Source organism: Mastacembelus armatus, chromosome 15 (genome assembly GCF_900324485.2).
Source record: "Mastacembelus armatus chromosome 15, fMasArm1.2, whole genome shotgun sequence".
NCBI classification, from domain to species: domain Eukaryota; kingdom Metazoa; phylum Chordata; class Actinopteri; order Synbranchiformes; family Mastacembelidae; genus Mastacembelus; species Mastacembelus armatus.
In genome coordinates this window covers 5,852,362-5,869,737 of record NC_046647.1, presented here as the reverse complement: position 1 = coordinate 5,869,737, position 17,376 = coordinate 5,852,362, and the positions used below count along the sequence as shown (strand labels likewise).

General features: G+C 39.9%; 1 protein-coding gene across 1 annotated transcript; it reads left to right on the top strand.

Moving 5' to 3' along the window:
* The first annotated feature begins 302 nt into the window (after positions 1 to 302).
* LOC113132176 (rho-related GTP-binding protein RhoQ) lies at positions 303 to 17,122 on the top strand. Its single transcript, XM_026310110.1, has 6 exons — positions 303 to 346; positions 2,034 to 2,692; positions 3,039 to 3,097; positions 10,321 to 10,485; positions 13,052 to 13,147; positions 14,903 to 17,122. Exons 2-6 carry the CDS (start codon positions 2,551 to 2,553, stop codon positions 15,062 to 15,064), a joined length of 624 nt encoding a protein of 207 aa, XP_026165895.1. The 5' UTR covers positions 303 to 346; positions 2,034 to 2,550; the 3' UTR covers positions 15,065 to 17,122.
* Positions 17,123 to 17,376: the final 254 nt, after the last annotated feature.

The following is a 17,376-nucleotide window of genomic DNA, read 5'->3' as shown; positions in this document are numbered from 1 at the left end:
AGCAGCTTACCCAGCTGTTTCTTTCAGACACACCACCTGCGCTGTGGGAACCGATCCATCATAGAGTTTTGTCACTGCAGCTAAAAGCCCCCTTGTTGCTCACCTGCCCAGCCCAGTGCAGGGAGCCATGTCTCTAATGCAACACCTTCAGCAGGAGTACTACATGTATGAGGTAATTGTTGTTTGGTCATGTGAGCTGCTGCAGCATCTGTCAAATGTGATGATAGCAGGAGAATCCTCAACCCAGCCCCCTGCAGCTGATTGGACAGTTCTCAGCTGTCTAGGGACCATCAACCAAGAGATCAGTCTGCAGACAGACAGTTTAACTTCAAACAGGAAGCCGAGGGTAAGAGTCAAACCGACAGCCAAGATATTAGTGCTATGGCTCTGCCAAAATTTTATAATAAACTCCTATTTTTAAGGAAAAATATATAAAGTTATTGTAAAGTCAGTAGCATTAAATATTGTTATTATTCAGCATCAGTTAGTATGTGACTGTATAATATGCTCTATGTCAATAGTATTTTTAACCTCTTAAATTGTTTTCTTGTGTGTTTAGTTGCTGTTGCTTAGTTATATTTGTATGCTCTTATAGAAGCTTTTTTACTGAACAAGTTGCCAGAAAGAGCAGAGGCTCAGTTTCCTGTTAACTGTGACGCAACATGATACAAGGCTGATATATTTAGCTGATCCTGCTCACAGACATCTGTACTAATGAGACTTGGGCACTGATTCATGATCAGAAAATGTTACCAGGGAAGGAATGATAAGATGTCCATAATGTCAAAACACTGAAACAAAAGCTAAAAAGATCTGACTAATAAAGTTCAGTAACTTCTTAACTTAACCTAATTTCTTAATGTACAAATACCAACAACTTTTTCACCATCTTTATTTTCTGAACTAAAGCAGACTTGTGAGTGTAAGTTTGATGCACTGTGCACTCACTTCTTGGTCCATCTTGAAGTAGTTGTTTTATGAAATGAGTATCAGTATAGTTTTTTATGCCAAATCTCAATCACTTAGCGTTGCTTGAGAAATGTCTATTACACATGAATCAAACCTATTGGAGATTTGCATGTTTACTTTATACAAAGGACCTGTGTGCATTAGGGAGCTGACACATTATTGGTACTCCACATTATTACCCCTGTGTCCCTGTTAATTATAACAATTTGTTACATGACTTTGGGATACCAGGAGCTTTTTTATAGCCCCTGAGTTCTCAGCTCGCACATTAAGATCATTTGGCCTAAAGAGAAGCGAGGATTAAGAGAAGCAGAGATGATAGCCACCTGTGTGTGTGAAAGTTCATGTCTTTCCCTTTGTAGAGACATGTGCTTTATTAAGATGGCTATGAGTGCACTGATTCAAGGAGACAGCTCACACCTGGCCAACTGCACCACCGAGGTCAAATCTCTGTATCTCTCCTCCTTCTTTCACAAACACATTACCTCCTCCTGTGGCGTCTCCATCTGCAGCTCCCCGCTCCCATCTCACATATCCCATCCATCGTACTCAGACAGGGTGAATCATCTATCATCTATTTATCTCCTCAAGCACAAAGTCATGTGAAAAGCAGACAGACGGTTGCCTAAATTTAAAATCTAAATATTCGAAAATATCCGTACCTAAACAAACAGGTAGGGTGTATTTGTAGTAGGACAGATGCATTTCTAGACCAAGTGAAATTAATAGTCTACTATTGTCTTCATTTAGTAAATACAGTGAGCTTATGGTGATATTACTAGGTCATGTTTTAATGTTACACCCTTACAATGTTCCTGTAGGTGATTTCTGTACCTATGATGTATGGACTGAACATTGCACCACAACCAGTAGCCTATAGGCAAACAACCCCACAGAGAGTGTGTATGGTAGTAATTTGTAAGTTTTCATTTATAATTCAGGACACAGTTAATTTCCACTTGTATCACATAGATACTTCTAATCGGTTAGTTTGTGTTAGTTTACATGGAGACTAAGAATTTCTATGTATACTTTCCTAATATTTGTCATGTTATTTCTTGCAGTGCTTCGTCCACACACCCCCCACCAGGCGGAGTGTACTTTATCCAGAGCCCCTTGGTTTTAAACCAAAGCTCCGCCTCTCCAGCAAGCGCACCCACCTTGTCCACCAGCAGCACAGTACGCCAGGGAGCGAGTGCACAGGCGTGGGGCGCACCGGAGAGCGGGCACGACGCACCGGCAGCGGCACGGAGTGGCACCCACGACAGTTTCCTCATTAGGCGAAACCGTGTGCTCTGTCAAGACTGAGGAGCCTTGTTCTTTTTGACAGCTGTGAAAGGGAAACTCCTCCGCGGCCAAATTTGGGAGTACCGTATAACCAGCGGTGAGGAGGAGGGGAGAAGGATGCGGTTCCAGTCCGAATCGGTGCGCCGCGCAGTCCGCCTCCGACGCTGGTGATGCCCGTCGTGCGGGGATCACCGCCCAGCAGCAGCAGCAGCAGCAGCAGCGGCGGCAGGAGGAGGAGGAGGTCGGGACAAAAGGGCGTCGGGGGCCGGTGAGGATGATGGTAAGGTCGGGATCATGGCTAACGGAACCGGTACTATCATGTTAAAATGCGTCGTGGTCGGAGACGGTGCAGTGGGCAAAACGTGTCTTCTGATGAGCTATGCCAATGACGCCTTTCCCGAGGAGTATGTGCCCACAGTCTTTGATCATTATGCAGGTAGGAATATGTTTATCATGAGCGTCTGTTAATAACATCATGCCACGCTGAACTGCAGCTTTTCTATTTAGGCTGTTATATATAATCATTCCTGAGATTAAAATCTAATTAGACCGCATGGAAAATAATGAAATGTATGGGAGACTGATTTCCCTCTTTCCTCTGCCTCTCTCTCTCCAACTGCATTGGCTTGCATCTGTTGCTATAATCAAAACCACTTGTTTGCCTTCTTCATAGCAGAGAGGGGCTGGGGACCCTGAGCCCCCTCCCTCCGTTCATTTCTGCCCCCCCCCCCCTCACCCTTTCTCCTTCCTCCTCTCAACTGCTCTTTGTCATTTCCTTGCAGTGAGTGTCAACGTTGGTGGAAAGCAGTACTTGTTGGGACTGTATGATACAGCCGGTCAGGTACAGTTTATTTTTTACTCTGGCCCGGTGCCAAGCATGTCAAGGACACACACATACATACTGTGTCAAACTCTGTGTCTCTCACTCTGTCTCTATGTCGGTCTCCGCATGTGCTCCTGGGACCAATAACTATCTGACAGTGCCTCCTACGCTCCCACAGGCTTCATATTCAGGCCAGACACTAAGCTGCAACAGGTGATGGTTTTCGCACATGGGTTTACTGCCAGAGTCTGGTGTAGCATGGACAGTGATGGTAGTGAGGGGGCTTCAATAGTTCTATTATGTGGAGAACAGGCCTTCTATGTCCAGTAGTGATGTCACAGGTTGTTAATAGGGCCGTCCAACGCCTGGGCTTTTTCTTTACAATGTGCTATTCAGTGGATAAGGGTTAAAACTGTAGCAAAAAATGCACTGGCCTACACACACACACACACATACACACTCACACACACAATAATGTTTCCATACACACACACACACACACACACACAATAATGTTGCCACACACAATACACTCAAGCATGTGGACACAGACGACAGACCCAAGCTCAGAGAGGGTGACAGTACCAGCTCTGCGTTCTACATCATTTGCCCCCAGAACTTCCAGACAAATGTTTTGGGGAGAAAGTCAAGAAATTAGACAAATGCTGAAAAGATTATTCAAATAAGTGATCGACACAGTTTTGAACATCAATATCTGTGAACTTTGTTTTTTTAAACAACAATTCCTCCAGACCCTCTTTAGGATAAACAGTATGGATAGTAGATGGATGGATGAGTCTTCGGCTTTGGACAATTTAAATACATCATCAAGAAACTGTGATGGGCATTTCTTGTTTATCCTACACTTTTAAACCCAGAATGAATTATCAGACTAAACCGTAAACAGATTATTTTAAAATGACAAGTAGCTTTATGTTAAACACTCCAATCATTAAAAGTCACCTGTTAGAGGGCACATTAGTGCTGAATACTCATCTCTCAGTCTGGTATTTTGATGCTTCAATAAGAAACACTAAATGCAACCTTTTTTTTTTGGCCACTAGTTGATAAAATGCATAATGTCATGTTTTCCTAAACAGACACCCAGTTAATTTGTGTTGTGAATATGCACAAAGATGCAGAAGCACAGATGCTATTTCACTGACAGTGTCATTGAAAACATAGCAATGTGGCAACAAAGCCCACCTAGAACAAGACGGCAATCGCACAAGTTCAAATATTTAAGACAAATCAGTTTTGCAGATGTGTAATGAGGAAGGAAGTAGATGCAGCACTTTATATGTGCAAGATATACACGTTTTGCAAGACAGCACCACATAGCACCTTTAAGTGCGGACTGAACCTTTAACCATTCTTTCTATCAACCTAAAACTGTGCGCATGATTTAACTGTGTGAAGTCAGAATGAGTCACAATCTGAAAAGTGAGCCCCTTATCGGAAAGACAAAAGCTAAGCTCTAAAAGGTCGACTGGGGAATATTCAGTCGTCTTCTGTTCATTCATGAATGCTAAATGCTCTGGTCCATGAATAGCAAATCACAGTCCCCCTCCCTCCCTTCTTCCCTCCCACACAACTACCTGTGGCTGTGTTATATTTTCTCCTCGAGAAAACAGATGGTAGAGGTGTTACTACTTGGTTGTAAAAAGAGGAACACAGCCTTATTGTCTATTCTGTCGTGTTTGATAGGGTGTGCATGTCAGAGGAGAGTTTGTTTTTAGCTGATTCAGAGCGTCTCTGAAATGGAGAAGTTTTCCCAGATGTCGGCCACGGGTTCCGCCAGCCGCTGAGAGTAGAGTTACTTCCACCCCCCCGCACCCGACTCGGCTGACCTCTTTATGTGGAGCACAAGACCAGCTGGTAATGTTTATAGCTTCAGCATCTGATCAAAGACCCAGCACCCCAAAGAGAGAGGGAGAGGAAGGCAGAAAGGGGAAGAGAGAGAGACAGATTGGGGAGAGGGGGCAAATAGAGTGAGAAAGTGGATAACTTCAGCCCTCTTAGTTTCATTTTCCTTTCCCTTTCTTTCTCTCACTTTCTCAACTTTAACCTCTCCCTTCATCATCTCCACCTCAGGCCTGTCCTACACGTGCTCAAGTGGCTGCAAGCTCCCTGTGATATTTAAATTCCTGCAATGGCTGGAGCTCCCACAATGCTTTTCTGTTCCAAGAGGGTATCAGCAACATGCACACATTTACATTACACAGTACTTTCACACCTCTGTTGTGCTGTCATCAGACGGGACTCAGTGCCGTCCTCTCAGTGTTACATGTCAGACTTGAGATTTAGCTTAATGCCACTGTGCTTTATCTGTTGTAGAAATTTCCCTGCCTGCTATTGTCTGCGAGCTGCCACATTGCTCCTGCAGGCGCTGCCTAGTGAATTATTCCATATGGAAGGTCTGCAAAGTCTGTTTTGCTGAATGTAACGAGGGAACAGAGGGGAAAGTCTTTATTTATTCATTCATTCTCCTGCTGCTGCTGCACTCAAGAAAATCTAGCATCACTGCCCGAGGAGGAGCAGGAGGAAACAGGAAGTGGATGCTAAGTGCTGTGGTACCCATGGAAACGCTTTAGGGAGAGGAACTCTTGAGTGGCGACCCCTTGGGATCTTGCTGGCCTGTTAACCCCCACTTTGTCTTGAGACTTCATGCTCTCACATTCATCTGCACATTCTGTAATTATTTTTACCTGTTCACTTCACCCCAATGCTCTTCAGTGCTTAGTCCAGTCTGATGAGTCCTTTTTGGCTAAACAACCCAGAGCAGCCCAGTGACACTCCTAGCAGAGGTGGGAGGGTGGCAGGTGGGAATGGGAGTGAGGGTAGGAGAGTGGAGGCTGAATAGTTTTACCCAGCTTGGTGCCTGTAACCGCTCAGCTGCTCGGATACAAAAAAACAGGCATGCATGCCTCAGCCCACACTTTCACTTGGAGACTTTCCAATTAAGAGTAGCTACTACTCTCTTGTATGGAGAGAGCTATTTCAGGGCTGCGACTAAGGATTATGATGGATTAATCAGTTGATGAGGTTTTCAGTTAATTGATCTATCTTTTTTGTCTAAAAACTGTTAGAACAGTTAAAAAAATGCCAGACAGACACTTTCAAAGAGCTCAAGGTGAAATACTGAAGCACCCACATTCTCTAAAGCTAGTCTCCAGGCTCACTCTGTGGCAGTTAGTTTGGCCACAAACACAATGTGATCTGGTCTTGGTGGCTTCTGTATTTTTAGCTACTCTTTCTAAAGGGGCACTGTGTCAGCATTTGAATACCTTTATTATTTCAAACCACAATACATAACTTTTTAATAATATTTTTTCTAGAAATATAAAGTTTGTAGTATTTAGGCTGAAGGTGACAAAGATACATCAATTCTAAAACTTTTTATAGGCTGAGGATTTATCATGAGTAATCTAATCAGTGGAATTCCAATTTATTTTTTCAAATGATTAGTTTTGTCAAACAACACAGCAACCTAGTGAATCAAATAATCATTTCAGCACTACCCTTTAAAATCTCCTGGATCTCTACCATATAGAGCAATGTGTTTTAATTCGGAGGATTCACTTGTGCAATGTGTTCTAGGAATTAGCAGTGAGCCAGTGTTCTTAGGATATGCACAAAATTTGTTGTTTCTAATCCGCTTCTAGGTCTTAATTTCTGTTGTGTTGTGCATAGTGCACGTGCCTCTGCATTTATCAGCCATTAAAGGTAACAGATTTTTGAATGGAGTGTGGAAGGATGTTCTCTTCATAAAGACATGAATACACAGAGTGCATGAGTGTTGAACCTATGGTTGATGATTATTAATCATCGTTAAAGAGCCAGTAACATAGAGACAAGTACAAATAGACTGTTATTACCAGGGTTCAATCCAAAATGTGTCTGCAAAATGCACAGATCAGAAAGAGAACTTTCCGAACAGAAGCATCTGTGTCTGGGCTTGTGTTCCCACCCGGCAGCCATGTTACAGCAGGCGTCTCTGACTCTGTTGACATAGCCGGTTTATAGAGCCCTGAGGAGGAGATAGGAGTAGAAAAGGAGAAAGATAGAAAAAAGAGAGAGCAGTATGAGGGGGCGATGGAGGAGGGGATGACTCACTGATATCATAGCACTCATATGTCACTGAGTCAACAATGCACAGTCACACAGAGGAGCTCATGCAGTGGCCAAATAATGACACTCTTGTCCTTGTTGTAATGTATGTACATGTGTGGAGCTAAGTTACTGTTAAGGAATTTTATCATACACACAGCAAGCTACTCGTCTTCCTATTTTTTACTCTTTACATTCCTTTCTTCCCTATTTACTGTACACTCCTGGTTACCTCAAAAACACTATTATCCAGTGTGTCTGCGTTGTATCCATGAACTGTTGAATTGTTATAATAAAACTGTATGACATTTATCCAAAGCTCTGTAACAGCAGCATGAATGTAAACATTTCTGGACTAAGTGCTGATCAAGCTTAAGAGTGAGCATTAGAGATACAGGTATGGAGGAGGATACACTCAGTCTATGCCATACTATATCCACTGGCTAGCGGGTATATTGTCTTTGGGAGTGTGTCAGGGGTGTACTGAGGAAACAGCGTGAGAGGCGGAGATGGGTCTCAGAGAAGCTCCAGGCCTGTTTACGGTAAACTGCTGAGTGGCTTACACTGTGTTCCTTTATGTCTGTGGCTCACCAGGGGATCGGAGGATTCACTTGTGCAAGTGAAGGTCACAAACAGACAGAGACACAAAAATACACACTATATCCCATGTGACAGCATATATAGGGAGAAAGGATAGCACAAAGTGTGTGTAAAAGCAAACAATATGTACTGATATTTGTTCTCGACAGGAAAATGAGGTACATAAAGATACAGTTGCCTTACTATTTTACCACCACTGTTCATTTTATATTAGCTCCTGATATATTCTATAATATAGTCTATATTAACTTAATAAACTTGTTGTTATACTTCATAAAACTGTAATCAGTTTTAACATTTTTGGGTGTGCTTGTTGCTTCACTGAAATAACCATAGTATATGTAAGTTTTAGTGATTCAAATCTTTAATTCAGATTAATCACAGGATGTTCATAGTTAATTTACAATCAATTTCAACTGAACCTTTCAATCTGTTTTAAATGTACGGATGTTAACTCCAAAGTGAAATCAACTTTGGCCCTGAAGCAGACCTCAACCCCCTGTGCTTCCAAATACTGTGTGGAGGCTGATGCTGGAAAGGTGAACAGTAATGACAGAACATGTGTGCATTGTTTCTGCATCAGTAGTATTTGTAACATAAAAAGACATTTTTGTTAAATAGTTCTTTGTGTTGACAGCCCTAGTAATTGTACGTTTTGATATTCAGTTATACTGTGATACAGTTTCTGGAAAATCAGGTGAATAATAATTTATATATAAAATAATGAGACAAGAATGTCTCTATTTTGGCAAATCAAGTAAATTAAATACCTGACAAGTATGTTGATATTCATGATTCATTATTTATTTAATTTATGATAATTGTGAAAAAAACTAACCTTATTGATTTGCAATACTGGACACAGTTACCTATAGATACAGAGATATAATCAAAAGTACTTTGAGATGTACTGTTACTGTTTTATTGTACTCACTGCAAGATGCAGATTTTCCAAGGAACAATCAAAATCAACACAGCAGATATCCTGACATTATTCCCTAGTTTGGCACCTTTATTCTGGTGCTTCAATTCACTTTACTATAAAAATAAAAATTAGATCTGTGTTTGCAAATCACCCTTAATGTTTGTCCCGGCTTGTTTGAAGCACCAGATGGTTCGCATCCATAATTGATTTATCACATCAGGAAGTTCAGATAGTGTCAGGTAAGCTGTCAGTCGCAGCAAGGTTACTTAAATGACTGTGTTGTCAAACAAGCACTCAGTCATTGCATATGACAATCTCCAGTCCTCTGGCATCGTAAAAAAAGCCTTTAGAAATTATTTGAATTTTCTGGCATGGGCCAGGTCTGTGAAAGCCTCTGAAATCCTCTACTTAATTTGTTTAGAACTAAATACTTAAATCTTCGAGTTACATCCACTCAACCCACTGAGGCACCGTTAAGTCATCTACAATATGAGGACAGGCAAGATTTGTATGCTGTTTTCACGATCTACTCGAATCTCATATAAAGTACTGTAAATATTTCTTACATTACATTACAGAGGCAACAAAAGCTGACACTCTTGCCCGACTGATCTAGAGCTATTCGGAGAATCTTGTGACATTTGCATAACCATTTCCCATAATCCATTGGCGTGAGAAGGATGGGTCTCTGGAGTTATAGCAGTGCGATGGTATTGGACTGTGCCGAGCATGTTTGGCAGGGAACGGGACTCGCTGAAGGCATCAGAATGAAAGACATGTCATGCCAGTGCTGGGCTGTCTCATTGTAACTAGCTCTGTCACAGTGGGATGTTGTATCAGATTTGCTTTGATTTCAGGGATGTGGACGATACATTTTCAAGATGAAAGTGAGATTGATTCGCTTGGTCCAAGTTGGTCTGGTTGAGTCATATATAATTACTAGGGATCCATTGATTTTTTTGTGTCTTCCAGCTAGCAGCAGAAAAACATGTGCCATCAGAAGAAGAAGTGAGATGGGTCATGAATATTCATATGTGTGCAAGTCAGACACTCTGTCAAAAGGGTTTATCTTTCGTGGGGACAAGGGAGCACTTGATGTGGTGCACAAAGGCCAGTCTTGCATCTGTGAATTAGCCATTTACACCACACAAATATCAGAGATGGCAGTGTGTCTGATTTTCAGTGTCTTGTGGCGATGCCTTGTGCCGAGCTCACACTAAAGCTCTGCAAAAAGGTATCTCTGAGGATAGGAGAGCAAAAGCCAAAACAACTCTCATGTGAAGGTCATCTTCTTCACACTCTTTTGTCCTAATAACTCAACTCCAAGTACATTTTTTACATGTAACATTCCTGTCATAATAGCCCGCAACACTGGTATAAAACAGCCAAAGAGCTTGCTGTGCACTGTGTAAGGTTAGATCTCCTGTCTCCAATGAGAAGTAAAAGTCTGGAGCTCACTTTTTATATGCTTTAATAATGCATGAATAATAATTTATCAGATGTTAAGGAAATGAATCATGTCATCCCATGGGTGCCTATACCCGCCTCCATTCTGACCTCTTATCCACATGTCAATGTTAATCCTTACTGTCCCATCCTCTTCCAGGAGGACTATGACCGTCTCAGACCGCTGTCCTACCCAATGACCGATGTCTTCCTCATCTGTTTCTCGGTGGTAAACCCTGCCAGTTTCCAAAATGTGCGTGAGGAATGGGTACCTGAGTTGCAGGAGTATGCACCCAGTGTCCCTTACCTGCTCATTGGCACCCAGGTTAGTCCCCATAAACTACTGAGTCTAAGCAATTTCATTTTCATACAGCTATATGTCTGGATATTGTTGAAATAGTAATAAAATGAATCAACATTCAACTGTAAAAATGACACCCACATTTTCAGTTGAAGTGTGGTCAACAAAGCCCAAGAGTAAGTTGGCTTTGGTTTGAATTAGGGGATGAGGCAATTAATTGTCATTAATTTAAATAGATAAGTAAACTGTACATTGAATCCACTTATGGTCTGGTGCCAAAGGTGCAGATGTTTCCAAATCCTTCAGGAGCTTTGGATTTGCGCCTGGGCAAACTTCATTTGCTGTCAAAGTCCATTAGCAAATGCTCTATAGGATTTCCTGCACATTGATAAAGGCTGAAATAAGTTAGAATATTGAAATTGCTGCACTGTGATGCATAGATATAATGATACAATATGTCACAAAAGATAATCAATAGCCGTTTTCAGAAAGTTGTTTGATAAAACCAGTCAAACATCATCAATATTGTAGAGCCATAAAGAAATGAAAACTATAGACTGTAGATAGGACCATGTAGTGGTCATGCTCCCTTAGCTGAGCTGTTGTTTATTCCATTTTGTGGGCCTTGACAAAACATTATGAAGCAGCACTGCAGACTGCACCCATTGCTTCTACACCCTCAGTACAAAATGAAAGGAAAAGGAAAAGTGGTATTCTTTATTCTGTAGTATCTTATCTTCTCACAATAAATACGTATGTTTTTTTATTAGGCAATAAAAAATATACTGGCGAGCACAGAGCATTTGTAGGATGGAAGGCAAATAGGGTTTCCAGGATCGTACACTACCGGTTGTAGATGTAGCAATTTTGGGTCATTTTAACATTGGGGAACTGAGAAAGATCGAGAGTTTTCATATATCTATCCTATCTATCATCTGTTGATTTAAGGAGGTACAGTAACAGAAATCTGAAACAGGCCTAGAGAATAGTAGAGAGAATTTAAAACGATTTACAAAATACTGCACATCTGGGTTTTTGTTTTAAAACAACCTGACAGTGCACATAATACCATCACATTTTACTTTAACCTTTAAGCACTCTGCAGTTACAAGTATTTTTTGTAGAATTTGTTCATTGGTTTGGTTACATTACATTACATGTTAGTATGTTAGTATGTTAGTATAGAGAACACAAACCTATAAGAACACCTGAATTAAGGTAATTTAGCTTGAAGGTGAACCATTGCGGATAAACAGCATTTGCTACATTTGTGAGTTGGATTGGCCTTGTCCTTGCATTTATTAATATGGCCATTTAGCTGTGTCTGCTATTGTATGAACATACACTGTAATTCTGTTATTCACAACTGCAGTAATACTACCACAGCTTTTACTATTAAACTGTTTTTAGGTGTAGTTAAACCTGTATTAATAGATTTTTTTTGCTCCTAGAGGCAAGTGGAAAAAGCTACAAACAATATCTTATTGCTTTACAGAGTCATTATGTCTAATGTGTTAGCATTGGCCTGTTTGCATGTCTAGCCACTTTTGGAAATATAATTTCAGTAGTCAATATCCTTTTAGCTCAGATTTTGGTCTCTCACTTATCTGGCTCTATGTGGTAAATGTTTCATTAAGTGCAACAGCCATAGAATAATTACATTTATTAAATTTATTAAACAATCAGTACAAACCTGGCAAGGGAGCTCAGGCTGGTTGTCTGTGCTGGAGTCCTCACTGCCTTAAAGGTCATTTTTAAGTCAGACTTTTTTAAGCCAACACTCAGCTTATGCAAAGTTGCTAAAGCTCGGGTAATGCTTGGGATCCTCAATATATGCATCACTCAACTTATATAGATGTTAAGAAATGACTAACTAATCCTAAGTATTTGCTTATTTCTTAAGCCTTAAAGCCCACTGCCATTAGCATATGTCCTCTTAAAATCAAGAGCAGACTTGTGGGTGATTTTTGGTCCATGTTTCCCTGGCAACCAAATGCCAGTGCGGCCAAAGCCTAGTGGTGGTGTGGAGGATGGAGTGAGTGTCTGTTTTATCTTGGGTCAGCTGATGTTTACAGCTCTTTCATCAGTTCCTGTCATAACTCACTCGCTGCACTTTAGCTAGATTCTGACACACGAGCGTTATAAGAGTGAGCTGTGCTGCCACTAATCCCACCAATCATGAGAAGGGCTAATGAAGGTTGCTCCCATAACACTGTGCAGGTGGATCCATTTATCATCAACTGGTTATTCCTGAAATGGGGATGAGCGGTGTGTGCTGAGCATTGCAGTGAATTAAAAAAAGACTGAGGAACTCTGTAGTTGGCAGGGAAACTACTTAGCACAAGAACAGGAAGTGTGGGCCAACATGACTGTTTCAAAATGAGAAAACACACTGTCAGTTGTACAGATCATCTCAACCCATGGCTACTTATAAAAGCATGGACTCAATCAATAGCATAATTGATTTTCTATTGCTAAATCATACAAAAATAATAAGAAAATGTGAATTCAATATTTAAGTAAGGTGTATATTTTAATTGCAATAGTAATGTTGATTTAGCTCAGTGGAAGTGTCCCTTATCTCTTTCAGATTGACCTACGAGATGACCCCAAGACCATTGCCAAACTGAATGACATGAAGGAGAAGCCCATAGCCACTGAGCAAGGACAGAAACTAGCGAAAGAGGTTTGTATATTGGTCTGACTACAGAAGTGAAGCAATATGTTACTGGTTGACTAGGAGAAGTTTCTATTTTTACTTTAAGTGTGGTAGAATTGAGCTGTCAGAGCCACACAGATTCCTGTGTCTTGGTTTGACCCAGAAATGCGTCAGTAGGAATGTAATTTCTTCTTTGAGGTGTCTGGAATCAGACTTCTGTACATTCTTTGCCTGGAACTGAATCCAGGAATCCATTCTGGGTCAAAATGGACGGCTGTAGGACATAGAAGCCAAATGTGGCCTATGATTGATCGCTCCAAGACAGAGACTAGAAGTCAACCTCTCAAAAATGATATTCTCAACTCCTTTAAATTTTGATATCCATGCAGTTTTGGCAGCATAGTATATGATTTAGATGGGATTCATGTCTTATGCCCATGTAAGATCATGTCAAATAATTTGAAAAACACTGAAATCAAGTTTATTTTCTTCTTGTTACTGCCATATTATTGTCATCCATCTGTGTCAGTATTAGTAATCCTAAACAGACTGTTCCAATTGGATAGAACAGAGTATGCCTACATTTTTTTATATAAAAAAAAATGAAATAATGAAAAGAAGCTATTAAAAAGTCTTTTTAAAGGAACAGTTGGTATTATTAGAATAGACAAATAATAGTAATGATCTTTAATTTTGGTTCATGTAGTTCAAACTGAGCAAAACATTTGTCATGTCTAGTTAACATCCTTGTTCAGATTAAGATATTACTGCAAGCACAGGTTAAAAATTGAATTTACTGTGCAGCAGATGGTGTGATGATGAGGATGATAGTTTTAACCAGATGGTAAGAAAACAATCTGAGGATGTTGAAGATACCTTTAGAATAGCACTGTTGTTAGATGTTGTCGAATTAGCTGCGTTATTTATTCGACAAATAGATGCCTTTTTCTATGGCCTGAATACTAACAGCACATGACAGTCACAGCTGGGGCTAAAATGTGATATGACTGTGCACTGGTGTGTTCAAGTTTAGGAGCTTAGGTATATTACAGCATGAGAGAGTGGGACAAGTTAAAATATTGTGGAGTATATGTGTTAACCATCTGGTTTATGTTGGTGGTCAGTGCAATCAATTCAAACTACAACCTAATAGATGCCATTTATATAAAGTGGAGCTGTGAAATATTTTGGCTGCCATTTATACTTTATGTGACTTTTATCACATTAGCTTTTCAAATATGGCGAATGTAACTGCGTTTTTCTCTTTTAGAGAAAAAGTGCTTTTTATGTTCAAATTAATTATGGGTTTATGAAAACATGACGTCAAATATGGAAAATTTGGCACCTGAATATTTTTGTATAAGGTTTTTTTTTCCCCATTCAATTCAGACCTGTGCCATTTTAGAAAGATTATGGAAATGTCCTGAGTACTGACCAAATAAATTTGCCATTGTGTCTTCTACACACAATTGACTTTGGCACATATTCAGCCACGCTTATGGAATGAGAAAAGAATGGACTATTAACCAGCCTGTACATAAAGTCTTTTCTTATTAGCTGCAGGTAAACACAAGGACGTCCATTTATTCACTCACCATTAACAGCAAGTTACCCAGTAATATCAACCATAGCCAGAGCAAATGATGAATTACAAATTCAGTCAGATGTTATTATCTTTGGACTGAGCTAAGACTTTATGCTATATGTTATCCAGCTGCTGACTTATTTTTTGCTAGACTTTTTTAGATGACTGCATTTTTTATTGCGGCTGTTTCTCATCAGATCGGAGCGTGTTGCTATGTGGAATGTTCAGCCTTGACCCAGAAGGGCCTGAAGACAGTGTTTGACGAGGCCATCATTGCCATTCTGACACCCAGGAGGAAGAAGAGCACTCTGAAGAGAAGACTGGGACCCCGCTGCATTAACTGCTGTCTAATCACGTGATGCAGAAACCCAGAGATCCTTCAGCAACCAACCATAAACCAAACCTGGACTGAAGAGAGACAAAAGAAAAAGGCAGCAGATAAAACAAAAGAGATAACTGCAAAGGGCAAAACAAGAGCTACTTTTTAAGCTGCAGTGCTCTTGAAAGGCCATAACTTTCTCTCCTGCTGTCCTGCTGTGAGGGTTGAGGATGCAGTTTACTACCAAAGGAGCACAAAACCCAGTCTCTTCTTCTTAAAGACTTTTTGCCTCAAAAGTACCTTCTTTTATATCCATTTTTAATCATTTTCCTGTACAAAATTGTTGTATGCTGTCATACAGAAAAACACAAATGTTATTTCAGTTATACAAGAAATGCTACATTTAAGGACTTCATATTATTTCTATGGTTTTGAAAGCTATGTTATTGATTTGTGAATTTGTCAGTGCAAGATCAGATATCCAAATGAAAAGGCCTGGAGGCGATAAATAATAAGACTCTAACTGAAGAGACACTGTGACAGGGCCGAGATTTTTTTCAATTTAAAACCTGTGCTACAAAAACTCAGTTGGCCTAGAAAGTCTTTTTCCACTTATTTATCATTTGAGGGCCTGCAAATTAACACAGAAAGTTTTTTGTATTGTGTGAGAGATAATACAAAACAACCGTACTGTTTGGATGACAGATTTTGGACCTACCTTGTAGAACTGTATTATTTTAAAGTTTGCAACCTTGTTTTCTTGCCTTACGAAAGCCCCATCATTTTATAGTGCAGCATGCCAAAACATACTGTAAGTAAGACTGGGGCTGAGGTCATCAGGAACTGAAGAGGTTTATTATCCATTTTTAAAAATATATATGATCCAGAGTTTATGATTCTGTATCTCTAAAATAGAGATCATCTAGTGCTGTGAAAATACTTTGCAAACTGATATCTTACCTTTTATCCTGCAACAATATGTATTTCTTTTATCACCTTTAAGAAGGTTTAGACAAGAGGAGAACAAGTGGAATCTCGATTCAGAAATGAAGCATTAATTCATATCCAGCATCCAAAGAACATCCAGACACTTTAATCAAAATCAGGTGGCTAACATGATCCAGTGCTATATATCTAATGCACAATGTGAAGCACAGACAGCTCCACTTAATTTCCTGGCACAACAAAGCACATTCCTCAGCCTTTGAGCAGTATCTCTCTCCCAGAAATGGCTTGTTGAAGCACAGAAGATGCACACTAGTCCATCAGGCACAAGTATGAACATAGCACACAATCTGACCATGCACAATCCTGGCCCCTTCACATCGAAATCATTTGTCAGTTTCTCAGTCAAAATGGAAAACATGCTGATCTGAACTGTTTTCCTCCAAAGGGAGGAAGGAGAAGATGTTGCAGCCGGTTGCACCAGACGTTGTTCAGACTTAACCGATTTCTGATACATGTTTTATACATACTAAATCTGGTTGCACCACAGAAGCTGCTTCTTATATAAAATATAGTCGTTGCTAAATATTCACTTGCGTGAAGAGTAGGAGATGTAATAATAGATCATGGTCCATATGTCACACCCGATGCTTAAAATGCTGTTTATTAAGTTGTTTGACAAAACATTAAAAGATTTTAATAAATGGAACAATGCAATATACCACAAAACAGCAGTAAATTTGATACATTTTTTCACACCTACAAAAAGAATTGCACTTAGTACAAATAGTATGACTCGTCCCGCTAAAACTGTAATTTGGGGTGATGCTACAATGTGTTTCTGTGAATATTTATTCATTTTTAAAAAAGCTAAAAGATTTCTTATGTTTGGTGGCGCAGCCAGATTTAGTAAATCACTAATTTGAAGTTAGAATTAGGAAGGACTTTAAGGGGTGATTTACAAATAGCTGGTGCAACCCAGTCAGTAGAAGACAATCTTTCAATACAATTTGAATCGAAATAATTACAGAATTTAAAGATATGAGATCCCCACATGACAACCATAATGGATTTATTTAACATGCAGAATTATCAGTAGTTTGACCACCGCCCACATACCAATTCTGTCGTCTTAGCAGCACTGTAGAAGTTACCCAATATGAAAATGCAGTGATCTGTGTAATAACGTCCCATTCTACAGGACTTTAAATAGAAACTGAGATATTATGTGAGGTTTACCAGGATTTAACAAATTGTTTACATCTGTGAGCCCCCAACACTATTTTATGCAACAAAGACTTTGAGCCCACATGTCTATCGTACTGAAGGACATAACTGGAGGTTGTGACTGAACTTTTTGCAAGCAAAACATCCAAACAGCTCGTCTTGTTTTTGTGCATTTATTGG

What these genes read in the sequence shown, in the direction of transcription:
- LOC113132176 (XM_026310110.1), top strand. Translation starts at nt 2,551, where the DNA reads ATGGCTAACGGAACCGGTACTATCATGTTAAAATGCGTCGTGGTCGGA. An exon ending in ACCTGCTCATTGGCACCCAG is followed by an intron (nt 10,486 to 13,051) that starts GTTAGTCCCCAT and finishes TATCTCTTTCAG; the next exon opens with ATTGACCTACGAGATGACCC. An exon ending in GACAGAAACTAGCGAAAGAG is followed by an intron (nt 13,148 to 14,902) that starts GTTTGTATATTG and finishes GTTTCTCATCAG; the next exon opens with ATCGGAGCGTGTTGCTATGT.